The sequence below is a fragment of the Trichechus manatus genome, unplaced genomic scaffold (genome assembly GCF_000243295.1).
Source record: "Trichechus manatus latirostris isolate Lorelei unplaced genomic scaffold, TriManLat1.0 scaffold00039, whole genome shotgun sequence".
In the NCBI taxonomy this organism is placed as follows: Eukaryota; Metazoa; Chordata; class Mammalia; order Sirenia; family Trichechidae; genus Trichechus; species Trichechus manatus.
Window position 1 is genome coordinate 8,352,007 of NW_004443975.1, and position 22,573 is coordinate 8,374,579.

At 38.4% G+C, this 22,573-nt stretch overlaps 1 protein-coding gene across 1 annotated transcript in view; it reads right to left on the reverse strand.

Annotated features, from left to right (window-relative positions):
* The window catches only part of LOC101352011 (kinesin-like protein KIF28P), an 84,552-nt gene that overhangs the window by 44,423 nt on the left and 17,556 nt on the right, over positions 1–22,573 (reverse strand). Inside the window, 4 exon segments of the mRNA XM_012555411.2 lie at positions 1,743–1,925; positions 1,927–1,968; positions 9,011–9,046; positions 13,919–14,122. Of these exon segments, the coding sequence (XP_012410865.1) occupies positions 1,743–1,925; positions 1,927–1,968; positions 9,011–9,046; positions 13,919–14,122 (465 nt within the window).

Sequence of the window (22,573 nt, forward strand, 5' to 3'; positions counted from 1 at the left end):
ACATGTTATCAGCAGGGACCAGTCCCTGGAGAAGGACATCATGCTTGGTAAAGTAGAAAGTCAGCAAAAAAGAGGAAGACCCTCAACGCGATGGATTGACACAGTGGCTGCAACAATGGGCTCAAACACAGCAACGATTGTGAAGATGATGCAGGACCAGGCAGTGTTTTGTTCTGTTGTACACAGGATCACTATGAGTCGGAACAAATTGGACAACACCTAACAACAACAACAACATTCCTGTGAGGAAAGCTATTTGTCTCATTTTACAGAAAGGAAACTGAGACTCAGAGAGATTAAGTTATTTCCCAAAGTTTCAGAGCTGGAAATCTGAGAAGTCAGACTTATCCACAGTTTTCTGCCTCCATGTGCAGTGTTTTCCCACTATTCCTGGTTATACAATCTTCATATATTATTCTCTATGTATGGTTAAGGGCTCAGGCTGCTAATCAAAATGTCGGCAGTTCAAATTCACCAGGTTCTCCTTGGAAACCCTATGGGGCAGCTCTACTCTGTCCTATAGGGTCACTGTGAGTCGGAATCAACTCGATGGCAAGGGGTTTGGTTTTTTTGGTTTGGTTTGTGTATTACTAGTGCTCCACCACCTGTATGTCAGTTTGTCATACTGTAGTGGCTTGAGTGTTGCTGTAATGCTGGAAACTATACCACTGGTATTTCAAATACCAGCAGAGTCACCCACGGGGACAGGTTTCAGCAGGGCTTCCAGACTAAGACCAGGAAGAAAGGCCTAGTAATCTACTTCCAAAAATTAGCCAGTGAAAACCCTATAGATCACAAAAGAATATTGCCTGAAACGATGCTGAAAGATGAGCCTCATAAGTTGGAAGTCACTCAAAGTACACAGTAGCCGCAACAATAGACTTGAGCATACCGATGATCGTGAAGATGGTGCAGGACCAGGCAACGTTTTATTCTGTTCTACGTGGGTTGCCATGAGTCAGAGCTGACTCAAAGGCAGCTAACAACAACAACATTACTAGTGCTATGGCCTGGGGGACAGGGTGGTAAAATCATAGCTAACTGTAGAATCTGCCCAGGTGTTGTGAATAACCATTTCTAAATCATACTGGTGTTATCGTAGAGATCACTCTCTGATATCCATTAAGAAGTATAGAGGAGAAGAGTGTGTTCTAGTTTATCAGATATTCTAGTTAGTGGAGAGTTACACAGACTACCTGATTTCAAAGAATTTACCTTGGTATCCAAATATCCTAAGTGTACTTCAGTATCTGGTGGTCCCCTAGGCTCACAGATCTGAGAGCTGGTCATCATTATTCACGTGATGCACACAAGGGCTACTCATAGAATTCTCCATGATAAAGCAGAGTCACTTTCATATCTTCATAATTTGCTCCTTGATCAACTTGGGGTCAAAATTCATTCCTCAGAGTATGGAATTTGCTTGAGGGAAAGCAGCCTTTAGTGCTGTGGGCACCTCTAAGATGTGGTAGATCTTACTAGCACTCCACCCTCAGTAGTGGGCTCACGTAGGCCAGGTGAGGACATGGACATTGGGTCAGGGGAAGTGAGACAAGAGCAGTGCCTCACTTTTCTATTTCTGACTCTCTATTCTCTGTTTGTGTCTAAAGTAGACACTTCAACCCATAGGTCAAATCTAAAAGGACTCTATAATACTCACCAGCCCACTATGCCACTGGGAACCCTCCCCATGGACCAGTCTTGGTGGAAGATGGGGACAACGGCCTTCACCTGAATCTCACCTGCTTGAACTGAATGGTGATGACCATATGGGATCGGCTGCTGCTGGCATTCATGTTGGTTGAAGCTGTTGTCCTTATTTTTGTTCCTTGCTCCATCAGCCTTTCAATTTGTGCATAGCTCTCGCAAGGCACTGATTTCAGACCATCCACATAAAAGCCCAGCTGTTCATCTTCCGTTACTTTTTAGCCCACCAGGTTTCTTGGTTCTAGACAGCAAATCTCTTACCTGTGGAAAAAATAATAAATAATGTAAACTGAAAGAAGGCGGGGATGTCTGTTTCCTTCACTGCTACGTCCCTGCCTAGAATGTATTAGGTGCTCAATAAATATTTACTGAATGAATGCATAAATGAATAAATGTTAAATTTCTGTAGGTACAAGACTACCTCATAATTTAGCCAAATAAGGAAAAAGGAAATAGCAAGCAAGATACAGGGCAATCTGTCATAATTAGTAAAGTTAGAAGGATTTTTTTTTTTAAGAAATGCAGTTTTAATATTTTCAAGTACCTCAAGCACTCCAATCAGAGGGTGAACTCATATAGGGTCAGGCCATGTCTTTTTGCTAGTAGAGCCTAACACAGTTCCTGACATATAGTAGGCACTCAATAAATGTTGTTGAGTGAGCACTGTAACTTGAGCTAGGCTACTACACTGCATATTCTTAATTTGCTGATGAAGCACAACTCAAAATGAGAACAGCTGCAAACATCATTAATAATTGGAATGTGGAATTATGAAATATAAATCTAGGAAAATTGGAAGTTGTCAAAAATGAAATGGAACACTTGAAGATCAATATCCTAGGCATTAGTGAGCTGAAATGGACTGGTACTGACCATTTTGATTCAGACAATCATATGGTCTACTATGCCAGGAATGACAAATTAAAGAGGAGCAACGTCACGTTCATGGTCAAAAAGAACATTTCAAGATCTATCCTGAAGTACAACGCTGTCAGTGATAGGATAATATCCATACGCCTACAAGGAAGACCAGTTAATATAAGTATTATTCAAATTTACACACCAACCACTAATGCTAAATGTAAAGAAATTGAAGATTTTTTACCAACTTTTGCAGTCTGAAATTGATCAAACATGCAATCAAGATGCATTGACAATTACTGGTGATTGGAAAGGAAAAGTTGGAAACGCAGAAGAATCAACAGTTGGAAAATATGGCCTTGATGATAGAAATGACACCAGAGACCACATGATAGAATTTTGCAAGACGTTTTCACTGGAAATATCTTTTTTCAACAACATAAATGGCGACTATACACGTGGAGCTCCATCAGCTGAAATACACAGGAATTAGATCAACTACGTCTGTGGAAAGAGACGATGGAGAAGCTCAATGTTATTACTGAACAAGGCCGGGGTCGACTGAGGAACAGACCATCAACTGCTCATATGCAAGTTCAAGTAGAAGCTGAAGACAATTAAAACAAGTCCATGAGAGCCAAAATACAACCTTGAGTATATCCCACCTGAATTTAGAAACCACCTGAAGAATAGATTTGATGCATTGAACACTAATGACTGAAGACCAGATGAGTTGTGGGATGACATCAAGGACATCATACATGAAGAATGCAAAAGGTCATTAAAAAGACAAGAAATAAAGAAACGACCAGAATGGATATCAAAAGACTCTGAAAATTGCTCTTGAACGTAGAGTAGCTAAAGCAAATGGAAGAAATGAAATAAAAGAGCTGAACAGAAGACTTCAAAGGGCAGCTCAAGAAGACAAAGTAAAGATTATAATGAAATGTGCAAGACCTAGAGTTAGGAAACCAAAAGGGAAAAACATGCTCAGCATTTCTAAAGCTGAAAGAACTGAAGAAAAAATGCAATCCTCGAGATGCAATATTGAAATATTCTATGGGCAACGTACTGAACGACGCAGGAAGCATCAAAGGAAGATAGAAGGAATACACAGAGTCACTGTACCAAAAAGAATTGGTCGTGTTTAATCATTTCAAGAGGTAGCATGTAATCAAGAACCAATAGGGTATTGAAGGAAGAAGTCCAAACTGCACTGAAGTCATTGGCAAAAAACAAAGCTCTAAGAACTGACAGAATACCAACTGAGATGTTTCAACAAATTGACGCAATGGTGGAAGTGCTCACTAGACTATGCCAAGACACTTGGAAGTCAGCTACCTGGCCAACCAACTAGAAGAGATCCATATGCATGCCCATTCCAAAGAAAGATGATCCAATAGAATGCAAAAATTATGGAACTGTATCATTAATATCACATGCAAGTAAAATTTTCCTAAGATAATTCAAAAATAGTTGTAGCAGTACATCAACAAAGACCTTCCAGAAATTCAAGGTAGATTCAGAAGAGGATGTGGAATGAAGGATATCACTGCTGATGTCACATACATCTTGGCTGGAAGTAGAGAATACCAGAAAGATATTTACCTGTGTTTTAGTGACTATGCAAAAAGCATTTGACTGTGTGGATCATAACAAATTACGGATAACATTGGGAAAAATGGGAGTTCTAGAACACTTAATTGTACTCCAGAGTAACCTGGACATAGACCAAGAGGCAGTCATTCGAACAGAACAAGGGGAAACTGGGTGATTTAAAATTAGGAAATGTGTACATCAAGGTTGTATCCTTTCACCATACTTATTCAATCTGTATGCTGAGCAAATAATCCAAGAAGCTGGACTATATGAAGAAGAACTCAGCATCAGGATTGGAGGAAGACTCATCAACAACATGTGTTATGCAGATGATACAACCTTGCTTACTGAAAAGTGGAGAAGACTTGAAGCACTTACTGATGAAGATCAAAGACTACAGCCTTCAGTATGGATTATACCTTAACATAAAGAAAACAAAAATCCTCACAACTGTACCAACAAACAACGTCATGATAAACGGATAAAATATTGACGTTGTCAAGGACTTCATTTTAGTTGGATCCACAATCAATGCCCAGGGAAGCAGCAGTCAAGAAATCAAATGACACATTGCATTGGGGAAATCTGCTGCAAAAGACCTCTTTAAAGTGTTAAAAAGCAAAGATGTCACTCTGAGGACTAAGGTGCACCTGACCCAAGCCACGGTGTTTTCAGTCACCTCATATGCATATGAAAGCTGGATAATGAAGAAGGAAGAGTGAAGAAGAATTAATTTTAATTATGGTGTTGGGTAAGAATATTGAATATACCATGGACTGCCAGGAGAACAAACAAATCTGTCTCAGAAGAAGTACAGCCAGAATGCTCCTTACAGGGAGGTTAGCAAGAAACTTCGTCTCGTGTACTTTGGACATGTTATCAGGAGGGACCTGTCCCTGGAGAACCTCATCATGCTTGGAAAAGTAGAGGGTCAGCGAAAAAGGGGAAGACCCTCAATGAGATGGATAGACACAGGGGCTGCAGTAATGGGCTAAAACGTAACAATAATTGTGAGGATGGTGCAGGACTGGACAGTGTTTCCTCCTGTTGTACATAGTGTTGCTGAGTCAGAACTGACTTGACAGCACCTAACAACAACAACAGCACATTGCATATAGGGTTTGGGGGAACTGCTTTTGTAACATGATAAAATATTTTAGTAGTCATCCACAGTTGTCTGACCATAAATAGGTGCTTCTAAAACTCTAGGCAACCCTTGGGTGGTGCAAACAGTTTAAGTGCTTGGCTACTAACCAAAACGTTGGCAGTTAGAATCCACCCAGAAGTGCCTCAGAAGAAAGGCCTGGTGATCTACTTCTGAAAGATCACAGCCAGTGAAAAACCCTCTGGAGCACATTTCTACTCTGACACACATGGGTCACCATGAGTCAGAGTCCACTCAACGGCAACTGGTTTTTTTCTAAAGCTCTTGTGCTTGAAAACATTGTTCTCTTATTAACATAAATATTCTTCTAGTAATACTGTTAGTCTTTTATTTGATTAGCACCCTCTTTGTGGATAATATAAAAACAAATCATCCTCACCTCTTTCTGAACTATCACAAATTCTGTATTATGAAGTAATTAAGTCTGATTTTACTGAGAACAGAGATAAATGAAAATAAAAATAATTAGAGGTTAACAATATTGAAAGTACCTAATGTAAGCAGAAGACATGTTCTGCCTAGGTTAAATCCTGCTGATGCAAGTAACACCATCTGCTTCCAAGGGAAACATATTCAGTCCAAACAGTATTTGCTACAGCTGAACCAAACAAGACAATACTGGTAATTCTCTGGATCTTACTATTGGAGACTTGACTTGATGTCACACTTAGACCATGGCCTTAGGTGAAAGCTCATGTTGGTTTCCCCCCTAAAAGCCACTGCTGGCAAGGCAAGGTAGATTAATGCAATGGGAGCCCAGCAAAGCCAGAGACCCTGGACATGGTCATCTACATTACATGGTGTAGAGAGTTCTGGTCTGGGAATCAAAAGACCTACATTCTTAGTTCTGGTCCTGCCTTCAAACTGTGAAACCTTGGGAAGTCTCTTACATTCCAGTTTTCTCATGTATAATATGAAGGGGGTGGATTAAGATCTTTTTGGTGGTGCACTAGTTAAACACTCAGCTTGCTAACCAAATGTTCGCACCCACGAGCTGCTCCGAGGGAGAAAGATGTGGCAGTCTGCTTCTATAAGATTACAGCCTTGGAAACCCTGTGGGGCAGTTCTACTCTGTCCTATTGGGTCTCTGTGAGTCAGAATGGACTTGACAGCAACGGGTTTGGTTTTGGACTTGGCAAGATCTCTCTCAGCTCCAGTATTCTGTGACTTTAGTTCCTAGAGTCAAGGCAAGATCGCAGATTGAAGTTTGGGCAAGCAAAATTAGGACAGTGGACATAAGGCACCAGAGACGAGGAGACCTTAAAACGGAGACAACTTCTGCCTTAGCTGGTTGTTGTGAGCTGCCATGGAGTTGGCCCTGACTCATGGTGACCCCACGCACAATGGAATGAAATGCCTGATCCTGCACCATCCCCGTGATTGGCTGCGGCTTGGACCCTTGTGATCCATAGGGTTTTCACTGGCTGATTTTTGGAAGTGGATCGCTAGGCTTTTCTTCCTAGTCCTTCTTATCTGGAAGCTCCTCTGAAACCTGTTCAGCATCATAGCAACACACAAGCCTCCAATGACAGCCTTTTATATAATTTCCTCTGAATCATATAAATTATAGGAACTGACCTCTCAGGCTGCAGATGTGACTGAATAAGGCATATTGGAAAAAAGGTAAGTTTATCTGGATGGATTCAGAGACAACAGCCAGATGCTGACACCAGGACCCTCAGGTTGTACCCGGAGTTCAGAATTGATAATTATCACAAGACCTTCATCACACACCTAGACTATTGTGAGAGCCTCCTAACCCATCTCTCTGCTTCTATTAGGCACTGTTTCCAATCCAGCTTCGCTCTGCTGCTAGAGAAATCTTCCTAAAACCCCAGTCTCATTGTTTTATTTTTCTACTTAACACCCTTCATGGATGCTCCATTGCCTGTTAGAAAAGGCCCTTTACTTTGGCTCTCAGCTTTCTTTTTACTTTCTTTTCCTGATGCTTTGCCCATTCTCACTCCTCGGGTACCCAACTCTGGTTGCACAGGGCACTCGCTGCTCTCTTAAATGCCATGCACTGTCATATCTTCCTGGATTTGTTCATACTCCTCATGATGCCTAAAGTGCCATTCCTATTTGCTCTTCTCCTCACGCCCTACTTCTCTGCCTCACCAAACTCAAGGCCCAGTCTAACTTCTCTGTTGACAAAACACCAAACATCCCAGTCAGTATTAGTTACTCCTTCTTCTATGCCTCTTTCTTTTCACCCTTTATAAAAGAACTGTTGCCACCAAGTTGTCTGTGATTCGTGGCGACCCCATGCACAATGGAACAAAACACTGCCCGGTCTTGCACCATCCCCATGATTGGTTGTGGATCAGACTGTTGTGATCCATAGGGTTTTATTGGCTGATACTCAGAAGCAAATCGGCAGACATTCTCCATAATCCGACTTAGTCTGAACGCTATGCTGAAACCTGTTCCTCATAATAGCAACACACAAGCCTCCGCCGACAGACAGGTGATGGTTATGCATAAGGTGCATTGGCTGGGACTCGAACCTGGGTCTCCCACATGTTCATTTAGTAAAGTTTAAGTTCAGGGCTTTGAGTAGTGCTTGGGGTTACACAAGAACTATGCCCACAAGAAACTTAAAATTATAGACACATTTGTCAATTTATCCATTTAGCAAACATCTAGGGAGCATCTACTGTAGAACAAATATTGTGCTAAGTGCTGCAGATAGAAAGGTGCTTACCGGAACTTACTGTTTTGGAGATATAAATATGGAAATAAAATTTTACAGTGTAATGTAATAAGTACACAGGGTAAGGACAGAATGAAGAAACCCTTGCTGATTACCTAGTATTTGCTAGGCACTGTGTTAGAAATTTAAAATTTAGTAGATCTTAAGTTTTTAAATTCTCCATTTTATAAGTGAGCAAACTGAAGCTCTCAGATTAAGTGATTTCAAAAAGTCACATAGCTAGTAAATGGGAGAGTTGGAATTTGAAACCATGTTCTTTCTGTTACTCCAGGAGTTGGCAAACTATGGTCTGTGGGCCAAATTCTGCCTACCACCTGTTTTTGTATGAGCTTCAAACTAAGAATGTATTTTCATATTTTTAAATGTTGGAAAAAATAAAATAATATTTTTGTGACACATTGAAATTGTAAGAAATTCAGGTATCAGTGTCTATAAATAAAGTTTTATTGAAACACAGTCATGCTCATTCATTTACATATTGTCTATGGCTACTTTTGTGCTATAAGGGCAGAGTTGAGTAGCTGCAACTCAGACCATATGGCTCTCAAAGTCTAAAATACTGTCTGGCCCTTTACAGAAAAAGTTTGCTGACTCCTGTACAGCACCATGCTGACTGAAGCCAACTGTCTTAGGAAATAAACATGACATTAGAGCAGGATCTTGAAGTTTAGTGGTTCCTTTAAGGGCAAAGAAGGCAAGAAGGGTATTCCAGGCAGAGAGAAGATAGATGTGTGAAAGAATGACATATTCTGGGAAGGAGGAATCATCTGTGTGGCTGAAACACAGAATGTGTGGAGATAAAGGGACATAAAATGAAGCTGGAGAGTAGGTAAGGGCTAGATAGTCAATGCCAGGCTAAGGAGTTTTGACTTTATCTGTAGGATAGGTGATGGCAAGCCCCTGATGTTCACTAAGCTGTAAAGAGTCACTCAGATTTGTGTGTCAGAAAATACAATCACTGTTACCTCCTCATTGTGAATTTCCAGCATGCTGAATGTAACCTGTATAGAGAAGAACACAAAGTAAATAAAGACTCTCTTGAAACAATTATCTTTGAAAAAAAAAAGACACAGAAACAACATAAATGTCCAACAAAGGGAAAAGCTAAAATTCAATATAGTAAAGTTCTATTTCACATGTAATATCAGGTTCTCAAATAATTTTAATGATATGGAGGAAGCTTTCAATGTAAATTAAAAACAAATACAAAATAGTGTGTGTGTGTGTGAGTGTGTATGTGTGTGTGTGTGTGAGTGTGTATGTGTGTGTGGGTGTCTCAACTGGGAACAGAAAAAGGTTGTTATTTATTACTCACCTCCCAACCCCAATGTTACGTAGAGAAGAGTTTTTACCAGAAGACTTGTCCCCTCTTTATTGTGCTTTTAGAACATTGCTAGCCAAGCTTACTTCTCCTTAGTAGGAGAATGGAGGACCCTTCTCTGGGAAAGCTGAATGGCTCTAGTCAGAAAATGCCTTAAGACACTGGCATTTTGCCACACAACCTCCTAAAGCTAGCTTGTCTGTTGATAACCCTGTAGTGAGTCTTGTCAGTCAAACCTCATATCCAAAAGATTCCAATTAGCTTCAGGTGTTGTTGTAGGGTGCTGTGGAGTCGACTTTCAACTCATAACCACCCCACATGACAGAGTAGAACTTCCCCATAGGGTTTCCTAGGCTGTAATCTTTACAGAAGCAGATCACCACGTCTTTCTCCCACAGAACTGTTGGATAGTTTGAACTATGAACCGAAAAGTTTAGCAGCCAAGAGCTTAACCATTGCGCCACCAGGTCTCCTTCACTAGCTTCAGAGTGTCTCATATTTTAAAATGAATGGCTAAAGATTAGCAGACAAGGAAAGCCTTCACTATAAAAAAGGGATCAAAACAAATAAATAGAAAGAAAAAGGAACTCAGAGAAAAAAGACAATGCAGAGCATAGAAGAAAACATTTTGAAAAGCCCTGTAATCAGTAACCTCAGAGAAATAAAGAATGATAGTCATGAAAAAAAAGGATGCTATTAAAAAGGAACAATTGGAGAAGAAAAGAGTTTTTGGAAATTAAATTTATGAATGATAAGCAAAATAAAAGTTCAATAGAAGGGTTATAAAATATAATCGAGGGAATCTTCTAGAGACAGAATAAAAAGACCAAGAAATTGAAAATAGGACATAAAAGATAATGAAATTAGGGCATTAGTACAGGAGGTCCAAAATCCAATTAATAGGAGTCCCAGAAAGGGAAAACAGAGGAAACAGAAGGGAGGAAATTATAAAAGAGATAATATAAGAAAGTTTCCCAGAATTGAAGGGCAGGAAACTACAGATTGAAAGGGTCTGCTGAGTGTCAAGCATAATGAATGAAAAAAGACCCATAGTAAGGCCAATCAGAACATCAGGGATAAAGAGAAGATCCTAAAAGCTGCCAAAGAGAAACTGACAATAAAAAAATGGTCACATAAAAAGAATTGGTGATCAGAATGGTACCAGGCTTGCCAGCTACAGCACTAGAAGTTAGAAGATAATGGAATAATGTCTTCAGTATTCTGAGAGACCTAGAATTCTATTACAAGTAAGCTTCAATCTAGTGTAGACATAAGAAAATATATTTCCAACTATGCAAGAATTAAAAAAAAAAAGTACCTCTGATGCACCTTTTCTGAGGAAGTCGCAGCAAAGGGAAATACTAAACCTAGAAAGAGAGGGGCCTCAAAGAAGAATTTTGAAGTTCCAGAATGACAGTTTTGGAATAGACCTAGAGAACCATGGCTCCAGATTGTAACAGGAGGATAGAAGATTTCTGCTGAAGGAGAACCAGGAAAAATAACAGAACTGATAAGTTGGAGCGCACCTACTCCGCACTTAGCCCTGGTGGTGCAGTGGTTAAGAGCTACAGCTGCTAACCAAAACGGTGGCAGTTGGAATCCAGCAGCTGCTCCTTGGAAACCCTATTGGGGCAGCTCTACTCTGTTCTATAGGGTCGGTATGAGTGGAAATTGACTCGACAGCAATGAATTTGGTTTTTGATTTTGGTTACTCCTCACTTATCAAGTATCTCGTTACCTGACACTTTGCATGTATGACAATAGTAAAAAATCTACCATCTGACTATTTTGTGCATTAATGACATATGTCTGGCAGTAACGAATGCCAAGGTGCAAGGTGAGAGTAACGCTGGTTGTGATTATTAAGCTTATGTCTCAACTTGGCTGGGCCATGATTCTCAGTGATTTGGCAGTTATGTGATCATGTAATTTGGCAGTTATGTAATGATATAATTTGGCAATTATGTAATGACATAGTTTTGCAGTTATGTAGTAATGTAATTTGGCAGTTATGTAACAATGTAATCACCTTCCATTTTGTGATCTGATGTGGTCATCCTCCATTTTCACATAATGCCTATTTTTGCAAAACAACCTGGTCTTTGGAACCTAACCATGTCGATAAGTGAATGGGTATGGAAAATATTATTAATAGGCACAAGACAGTAATTTGGAGCATTTAGAAAAACATAGGAAGATTTGTAGAAAACTAGACATAAGTTTTTAAAAGAAATTTAAAAACTCTGAGAAAAACAAAGTGTAGCAACAATATGTGCATTATTTGGCTCAGCAGTGAACAATATTTGCACAGCTAAAATGTTAAACACTATTGATTTAACCAAATCTTGTAATAGAACTATGCACAGGGTATGTGAGAGAAAAAGTATGTACGGTGGAGGCTGTTAGTGTGGTAGAGTTAAATCCTCTTCTGCCATGGTGGGAAGATAGCAGATAATGTCCAAAATTGCTTTCAAAGAAGAGAAAAGCCAGCATTATTTTTAAACAGGGAGGTAGATGCTAGAAAAAGTTCGAGTTGAAAATGGTAATCTGTGGGGATTAATAAGGAAGGGGAAGGTGAAGAGGGATGGTCAAAAAATTTGTGGTCTCCATTACAGTAAAACCTGTGAAAGCCAGAAACTGTGTAAGGTGGAAACCTGTCAGAGAAGGAAAACTCAAATATTTTCCACTAATACAGGACAATAGAAAAGTGGTAAGACCGCACCCTGTCAAAGGTGAAAAATTTATGAGACCTGGGTAAACAAGGTAGTCCCATCAAGTGCCGGCTCTCACAGGTCTCACTGTATAAGCCTTCGAATACTATTTGAGTTTTTTAAAAACAGCTTTATTGAGATATAATTCACATACCACATAGTTCACCCATTTAAAATGTACAATCCAATGATTTTTCGTATATTTACAAAGTTGTGCAACCATCACCACAAACCAAATTCAGAACATTTTTGTTCACCAGAAAGAAACCCATTAATAATCACTCCCCATTCACTTCCTTCTCCCCTCCCTCACCCCAGCCCTAGGCAACCACTAAGCTATTTTCTGTCTCTATAGATAAGCCCGTTCTGGTCATTTCATACAAACGGAATCAAACCATATATGACTTTTTGTGTCTAGCTTCTTTCACTTAGCAGAATGTTTTCAAGGTTCATCCATGTTGTAGACTATATTATATACCACAGTAGTATATGTAGTATATACCACATTTTATTCATCTATTCATCAGTTGATGTACATTTGGGTTGTTTCCATTTTTTGGCTATTGTGAACAATGCTGCTATAGAATATTTGTGTACAAATTTGTGTGTGGAAGTATGTTTTCTTTTCTCTTGGGTATTTGTGTTTTTAAGTCATACTTGTATTACTATGAAAAAAATTTAATTAAAAAAACTGGAAATAAATATAGAGTTGTTAATAGTAATTAATTGGGTGATGGGATTATGAGTAATTTTTATTCTAACTTGAAGAGGTTACTTTCAAAATCAGAAAAAATTTGGATAAAAAGAGATAATGTACTGTTGAATTTTTGTAACACAACTTTAATCTCTTCTTCCATTTAGAGGAGGCAGAAACATAGACTATGTTTACAGGTATTTGTTGACATTTTACTGTTATTTTTATAAAGCTAATTATGTTAGTGGTTACTCTCCATTTTAAAAATGTCACCAACCTTCAGTGAATCTAAATTTAGTCTTTGGTCTTCTATGCTAGGGCAAGTAAGAAACTATGCCAGGGCAGGTAAGAAACAAGATAACATTCTTTATATAGAAATTAAAAAATTAATTCTTGAGATGAGAACATTCCCACAATCTTGATAGAAGAGAGCAGCAAATGAAACCACAGACTTGAGTCAGCTGAGGTTTTGTGTTATAAACCTCAAGAATAATCCCTCGTTAATGTTAGCACCACCCGCCTGTCAGTTTGTTGTACTGTGGCGACTTGTGTGTTGCTGTGGTGCTGGAAGCTATGCTGGTACAGCAGAGTCATCCATGAAGGGCAGGTTTTAGCAGAGCTTCCAGACTTAGATGGACTAGGAAAAAAGTTCTGGCAATCTACTTTCAAAAATTAGCCAATGAAAACCCTGCAGAGCACAACCGAATATTGTCTGATATATTGCTGGAAGATGACCCAGTAGGGTGAAAGGTACTCAAAATATTGCAAAGTGGCTAGCAACAATGGACTAGAGCACTCTGATAATGAAGATGGTGCAGAGGACTAGGTGCTTCATTCTGCTGTACATAGGGTCGCCATGAGTCAGAGTTGACTCAACAGCAACTAACAACAAATATTAGCAATTAAGATGTATACGTCTATGATACCCAAAATGCCTTTAAAGAATATTTCCTCGGGGTTTCCTGCATAAAACCAGAAAAACTCAGCATCTTTTTTAGCTGCAACATGATTTTGTAATCAAGTAAACAGTTTAATATGAAAAATTAACATTATCCTAAAATAGAGATGCTGATAATTTCCATTGGGGTGTGGTTTACAAATGAAAGAATATAATTCCTCAAAGTAGGGATTCTACAATAATACATACCTGGTATTCTTGATTTTTCTCCCGGTTCTCAATTGCTTGAAAGAGCTCTTCACGTGCATTTGGAACAATACCCTTGTTTGCACCAAATCCAATCATGGAATAGCTTTTTCCAGAGCCAGTTTGACCATATGCCAGGAGGGCAGCATTATAGCCTTGCCAGGCATTGTCCAGAATTCCCCTGCCAAGATCGTGGAAAACATCTCTCTGGAAAGGAGATCAAAGGTGTCATGTTCAGCACAGGCCACAGGTACGTATAGTTATTCTTCCCTACTTTTCACAATATTCTTAAAATCTAACAAATATTCTGGTTTTATAAAGTCCACATTAATTAGTATCATATGACCTACTTGAAATATAACTCAGATGTTCTCTTAGAACCAGTGGGATAAAACTGGAAACCAAAAAAGGACTTACTTTATCCTAAATGCTAAAATGGAAAACATTGATCATTCACATTCATGGACCACACAGGTATATCTTGAACTAGGTAGCTCATATCCATCAATAATAAATCATGGATCACACAGGTGTACCCTGAACTAGGTAGCTAAAATCCATCCATAATAAATTTGTATATTTTACAGCCTTGCCAAAATATGGGCTAGGGCTTTCAAATTAAGCAATTGGACAAAAAAATTCAAGGGAACCAAAGGGAAGAAGCCAGTCAAAGAGTTTTGTACTTCGCCTTCATTCTTTAGCCCAAGAAATACCAGCACCCATTGCCTCAAGTCAACTCTGACTCACAGCGAGCCCATAGTGTCAGAGTAGAACGGTCCTTCAGTGGGTTTTCAGTGACTGATTTTTCAGAAGTAGATCATCAGGTCTTTCTTCCAAGGTGCCTCTGGGTAGACTTGAACCTCCAACCTTTGGTTAGCAGTGAGTGCGTGAGCCATGTGCACCACCCAGGGACTCCAACCCAAACAGTAACTTAACAAAATAACCACACTAATTTTAGCCCTCTGTGGTGAGCTCTATCCTTTTTTTTTTTCTCCCACAAGACCTAGTTCTTCCAGGCATTTCTCCAAAACACACACACACACACAAACACACACACACACACACGCACGCACACACTTTTTTTTTTTCTTTTTCTTTTTAGTAGGAGACATAGATGCTTGTGCCCACAATTGCTTCGAAGAGGGGCTCCTTTTATTATCTGGGCCATGGTCATTACCAGAAATAACTTTCTTATTTAAGGCTGTTTCAAAGGGCATATTCCTCCCTCCTCTCTAATATTAGTATTTAAACAGTAAGTAAGCATTACATGCTCCGTTTGTTGCAATACATACATATGTATAATTTATATAATTTATATTTCTGGGAAAGATACAGATACCAACTTAGTGTACTTTAATATAAGGACAGTAAACAGCAACCAACTTTCTTATACTATTTGTTTTTCATAAAAAAGGAATACAAATTATTACATTGCAATGGTCAGAGGAGCTCCAGGCCTACAGTGTGGAATTTAACAGTACTGTGATAATGCTTCTACCAGAAAAATGTATTTATATAATAGATGTCTACTCTACCTTAGGAGCAATTAGTAACCTAAGCTGTGCTTGAAAACCCTGGTGGCACAGTGGTTAAGAGCTTGGCTGTTAATCAAAAGGTCGGCAGTTCGAATCTACCAGGCGCTCCTTGGAAACCCTATGGGGCAGTTCTACTCTGTCCTGTAGGGTTGCTGTGAGTGGGAATCGACTTGATGGCAACGGGTTTTGGGTAAGCAGTGCTTACTAAGCTTAGTAAAGCAACTGGTTTTGCTGTCTTCTCAGCACTATGTGCAGATTTGGGAAAATATTGCTTTTATTGCCCTTAATTTTTATGGATTAAAAACTTCAAACAAGTAATACAGAATTTTATTAAATGAACTCCGTGATGGTTAAGGTTGTGTGTCAACTTGACTAGGCCATAATTGTCAGTGGTTTGGCAGTTACGTAGTTTGGCAGCTATGTAATGATGTAATCACTTCAATAATGAAATCTGATATAATGTAATCATCTTCATGATGAGATCTGCTATAAGCAGCCAATCAGTCGAAAGGGAGTTTCCTTAGGGGTGTGGCCTGCATCCAATATATGTGGACTTTCTCTCAAAGCTCACTGGCTTTTGCTCACTCTGGACCTGCAGCTGGCTCCTGTTCATGTGACCTCCAGTTCTTGGGATTTGAGCTAGCAGCTTACCTGCCGATTGTGGGATTTGTCAGTCTCCACAGCCTGTGAGCCAGATGCCTGCCATCTGATCTGCTGATCTTGAGTTCACCAGCTCCTGCAGCTACATGAGTCAGAAGAAGCCTCCAGCCTGACCCATGGACTTGGGAATTTCCAGCCTCTACAACTGTGTGAGCCATTTCCTTGATATAAATCTTTCTCTCTCTCTCTCTCTCTCTATATATATATATACATATATATACACACCCTTCACTGGTTTTCCTTCTCTAGAGAACCCAGCCTAAGACAAACTCTAGGTAGAAAATAGACTCATTCTATAAATTTTGTTCAGTGTACAGTTTTCTGTTGAAATATCTTTTGGGTATCATTTATATATACAAAAGTCAAGAAGTCATAGAATTATATTTCTTATTTCTTCCTACCCATCATCATATAATCCACTACTGCAAACATTTCCTATACTACAATACATGAAACAATAATTCTGAAGAACTGTAATAGGTGTTCAAAAAAACTCATTTTGGGGTGGGAAGAGAAGCAATTTCTTTATAGCATACTTCTTGCACTCTTTAAAAAATATCTTTATTGAAGTAAAGTAAAATTAAATAAAAAAATTTAATATTTATTGAATTCACCCATTTTAAGTATATAGTTGGATGAGTTTTGATAAATGTATTCAGCCATGTGACTACCACCAAAATAAGATATATTAAAAAACTCAGTTGCTGTTGAGTCCACTCAGACTCAGGGCAACCCCATGTATGTTAGAATTATGCTTCATAGGGTTTTCAGTGACTGATGTTTCAAAGTAGATTGCCAGGCCTTTCTTCCAAGGAGCCTCTGGGTGAACTTGAACCTCCAACCTTTTGGTTAGCAGCCGACTGTATTAAATGTTTGCACCATCCAGGGACTCCCAATCAAGATATATAACATTTTAATCACCTCGAAAATTTCCCTTGTGAACACAACAGAGAGTCCCTGATGGCACAGGAGAAAAGCTGGGTATAGAACTCAAATTCTAGGGAAAAAAACAGAATTAATGGTCTGACTGAGACTGGAGGAACCCACCAGAAGACATGGCCCCTGGACTGTCTGTTAACCCAGAACTAAAACCATTCCCGAAGCCAACTCTTCAGACAAAGAATAGACTGGACTATAAGACATAAAATGATACTAGTGAAGAGTGTGCTTCTTAGTTCAAGTAGATACACAAGACTAAATGGGTAGCTCCTGTCCGGAGGGGAGATGAGAAGGCAGGAAGGGATAGGAGCTGGTTGAACGGACACGGGAAATCTAGGGTGGAAAGGAGGTGTGCGCTGTCACATTATAGGGATGGCAACTAGGGTCACATAACAATGCGTGTATAAATGTTTGTATGAGAAAGTAACTTGAGCTGTAAACTTTCACCTAAAGCACAGTTAAAAAAAAAAGTTCCCTTGAGCCACTTTGTAGTCAATCCCCTCCTCCCACCTTCAGCCCCTGGCAACTAATTTACTTTCTGTAACTAAGTGTTGTTTTTTCTAAAATTGCCATATAAATGGAATCATACAGTATGTAGTCTTTTGTATGTGGCTTCTTTCACTTAGTACAATGCTTTTGAGAATCATTCATCTTGTTGCATGTAATCAGTAGTTTCTTTTATTACTTAATAGTATTCTGTTGTATAAATATATCACAATTCGATTATCCATTCATAAGCTGATTTGAGTGAAACAATATCTGAGTTGTTTCCAGTTTGGGACTATTATATATAAAGTTGCTATGGGCATTTTGATACAGGTCTTTGTGTAAGGATACATATTTTATTCTTCTTGGAATTGCTGGGCTGTATCATTAACTGCAAAGAGCCCTGGTGGTGCAGTGGTTAAGCACTTGGCTGCTAATGGAAAGGTCAGTAGTTCCAACTCAGCAGTTACTCTACTGGAGAAAGATGGGGCAATCTGCTTCCATAAAGATTACAGACTTGGAAACCCTACGAGGCAGTTCTACTTTGTCCTGTAGGGTCATTATGATTCGGAATCGACTTGATAGCAATGGGTTTGGTTTTGGTTTTATCACTAACAGCATATTTAAATTTTAAAGAAACTGCCTGCTTTCCAAAATAACTGTACCATTTTGCATTCCCATAGGCAATGTATGAGAGTTCCAGCTGCTCCACATGCACATCAACATTTGGTATTGTCAGTCATTAATTTTTGCCATTTTTGTGGATATATAGTATTATCTCACTGTGGTTTTAATTTGCATTTCCCTAATGACTGATGAGGTTGAACAATTTTTTCATTGACTTTTGACTATTTATCCAGTGACACCTCTGATCAAATCTTTTGTCATTTTTAAAAACTGACTTTTTTTTCTTACAGAGTTGTAACAGTTCTTTATATATTCTGGATGTTTTATCAGATACATGTTTTGCAAATATTTGCTTTCTTGGTGATTTGACTCTTCATTTTCTTACTGGTATTTTTCAAAGAGCCAAAGTTTTTATTTTTTATTAAATCTCATCAAAGATTTTCTTTTATGGTTTATGCTCTTTGTGTCCTAAGAAATATTTGCCAAACTGGAAATCACAATTTTCTCTTATCTTTTCTTTTAGAAGTTCTATAATTTTAGCTCTAACATTTAGGTAGGTAATCCATTGTGAGTTAATTTTTGCATATGGTGTGAGGAAAGGATTAAGGTTCATTTTTTTCCATATGGATATCCAGTATCTCCCGCACCATTTGTTGAAAATATTTTCCTTTTGAACTATTTTGACACATTTGTAGAAAATCAATTGATGATATATGAGGGTCTATTTCTGGACACGCTATTCTGTTCCACCGATCTGTATGTCCCTCGTTAAGCCCACACCACACTGTCTTGTTATTGTAGCTTTATAGTAGGCTTTTAAATTGACAATGTAAATTCTCCAATTTTATTATCTTTAAAATAATTTTGGCTATTTTAAGCCTGTCTTAGTCATCTAGTGCAGCTCCAACAGAAATACCACAAGTGGATGGCTTTAGAAAGGGAAATTTATTCTCTCACAGTCCCGTAGGCTACAAGTCCAAATTCAGGGCATCAGCTCCAGGGGAATGCTTTCTCCATTGGCTCTGGAGCAAAGTCCATGTCATCAGTCTTGCTTTGGTCTGGGAGCTTCTCTGCACAGGAACCTCAGGTCCAAAGGACACGCTTTGCTCCCAGCACTGCTTTCTTGGTGGTATGAGGTTCCCATGTGTCTCTGCTCACTTCTCTCTTTTATAACTCAAAAGAGATTGCATTAAGACACTGATCTTGTTAACCTCATCAGTATAACCTCATCACAGTGATAGAATTTACAACACATGAGGAAATCACATATAATCTCATCATAGTGGTAGAGTTTACAACACATAAGGAAATCACATCAGATAACACAATCATACAATACTAGGAATCATGATCTAGCCAAGTTGCTACACACATTTTTTGGGAGACACAATTCAATCCATGACAAAGCCCTTTACAATTTCATGTGAATTATTAAAATAAATTTTTACAAAAACAGACCTGCTGAGATTTTGATTGAGGTTGTATAGAATCTATTGCTCTATTTGCCTTCTTAATAACACTGAATCTTCATTTATTTAAGTCTTCCTCTTACTAATGTTCTATAGTGTTCAGTGTACAGTTCTTGCACATATATTGTTAAATTTAGCCCTAAATTATTTCACATCTTTATGATATTATAAATATTTAAAAATTTCAATTTCCAATTGTTCATTGCCACCGTAGAGAAATAGTGTTGATTTTTGTATACTGACCTAGCCCTGGTGGCGCAGTGGTTAAGAACTTGACTGCCAACCAAAAAGTCGGCAGTTTGAATCCACCAGCTGCTCCTTAGAAGCACTATAGGGCAATTCTACTCTGTCCTATAGGGTCGCTATGAGTCAGAATCGACTCGACAGCAAGGGGTTTGGTTTTCGTTCAAATTCAGTTATTAACTGTAGTAGCTTTTTAAATAAATTCTTTCAGATTTTCTTCATAGATGATTATGTCATCGGTAATAGTTTTACTTCCTCATTTCCTATCTGCACATTTTTAATTTCCTATTATTACCTTATTGCACTGCATTGCAATGTTGAATACAAGTGGTCACAATGGGCATTCTTGCATTGTTCCCAATCTTAGGTGGAACACTTTGTTTTTTAATATCAAATGTGATGTTAACTCTGTTTTTAAGGGAAAATCTATTTCTAGGATGTTCCCTTCTATTTCAACTTTGCTGAGAGCTTTGATCATGATTGGATGCTAATTTTTGTCAAATGCTTTTTCTGTATAAGATCATATGCTTTTTTCTCCTTTAGTCTGTTCATATGATGAAGAATATTACTTTTCAAATGTTAAACCAATTTTATAAAGTTCAGCCAAGGAAAACCCCCACTTGATCATGATGTATTATTCTTTTTATATATTGTTCTATTCTATTGGCTAAAATTTTATTAATAATTTTTGTATCTATTTTCCTGAAGTATATTGGTTTGTAGTGTTTTTGTATTATCTTTGATTGGTTTTCTTTCTGTGAAGGTTTTTAACTACAAATTCAATTTCTTCAATACATACAGGGTTACTTGACTTATCTGTTTCTTCTTGAGTAACTAACCTTCATTAACTTATGCCGTTCAAGGAATTGCTTCATTGCATCTATGTTGTTGATTAATGACATTAAGTTGTTCACAATATTCTCTTAGTTTTTTGATGTCTGTTGTTATTGTTGTTGTTGTTAGATGCCATTCGAGTTGGTTCTGACTCATAGTGACACTATGTACAACAGAGCAAAACACTGCCTGGTCCTGCACCATCCTCACAATCATTGCTATGTTTGAGTCCATTGTTGCAGCCACTGTGTCAATCCATCTCATTGAGGGTCTTCTTTTTCACTGACTCTCTACTTTACTAAGCATAATGTCCTTCTCCAGGGACTGATCCCTCCTGATAACTTGTCCAAAGTGCATGAGACAAATCTCACCATCCTCGCTTCTAAGGAGCATTCTGGCTGTATTTCTTCCAAGACAGATTTGTTTCTTCTTCTGGCAGTCTATATTCAATATTCTTCACCAACACCATAATTCAAAAACATAAATTCTTCTTCAGTCTTCTTATTCATTGTCCAGCTTCCACATGTATATGAGGCGATTGAAAATACCATGGCTTGGGTCAGGCACACCTTAGTCCTTAAAGTGACGTCTTCATTTTTTAACACCTTAGTACGTCTTGTGCAGCAGATTTGCCCAATGCAATATGTCATTTGATTTCTTCACTGCTGCTTCCATGGGCGTTGATTTTGGATCCAAGTAAAATGAAATCCTTTATGACAACTTCGATATTTTCTCCCTATATCATGATGTTGCTTATTAGTCCAGTTTTAAGAGTTTTTGTTTTCTTCATGTTGAGGTGTGATTCATACCGAAGACTGTAGTTTTTGATCTTCATCAGTAAGTGCCTCAAATCCTCTTCTCTTTCAGCAAGCAAAGTTGTATTATCTCCTTATTGTAAACTGTTAATGAGTCTTCCTACAATCCTGATAACCCTTCTTCAGATAGTCCAGCTTCTCGGGTTATTTGCTCAGCATACAGATTGAATAAGTATGGTGCAAGGATACAACCCTGAAACACACTCTTTCTGATTTTAAACCACGCAGTTTCTCCTTATTGTGTATGAACCACTGCCTCTTGGTCTACATACAGGTTCAGCATGAGCACAATTAAATGTTCTGGAATTCCCATTCTGCACAATGTTATCCATAATTTGTTATGATCCACACAGTCAAATGTCTTTGCATACTCAATAAAACATAGGTAAACATCTTTCTGGTATTCTCTGCTTTCAACCATGATCCATCTCACATCAGCAATGATATACTTCATTCAGCATACTCTTCTGAATCTGGATTGAATTTCTGGCAGTTGCCTGTCTGTGTACTGCTACAATCACTTTTGAATGATCTTCAGCAAAATTTTACTTGCTTGTGATATTAATGATGTTGTTTGATAATTTCTGCATTCTGTTGGATCATCTTTCTTGGAAATAGGCATGAATATGGATCTCTTCGGGTTGGTTGGCCAGGTAGCTCTCTTCCAAATTTCTTGGCATAGATGAGTGAGCACTTCCACTATTGCATCCAAATGTTGAACATCTCAGCTAGTATTTTGTCAATTCTTGGAAACTTGTTTTTGGACAATGCCTTCAGTGCAGCTTGGACTTCTTCCTTCAATATCATTTATTCTTGATCTTATGCTACCTCCTGAAATGGTTGAACATTGATCAATTCTTTTTGGTACGATGACTTTGTATTCCTTCCATCTTCTTTTGATGCTTTCTGCATCACTCAATATTTTGCCTGTAGAATCCTTCAATACTGCAACTCAAGGCTTGAATTTTTTCTTCAGTTCTTTCAGCTTGAGAAATGCCAAGCATGTTCTTCCCTTTTGGTTTCCTAACTCCAGGTCTTTGCACATTTCAT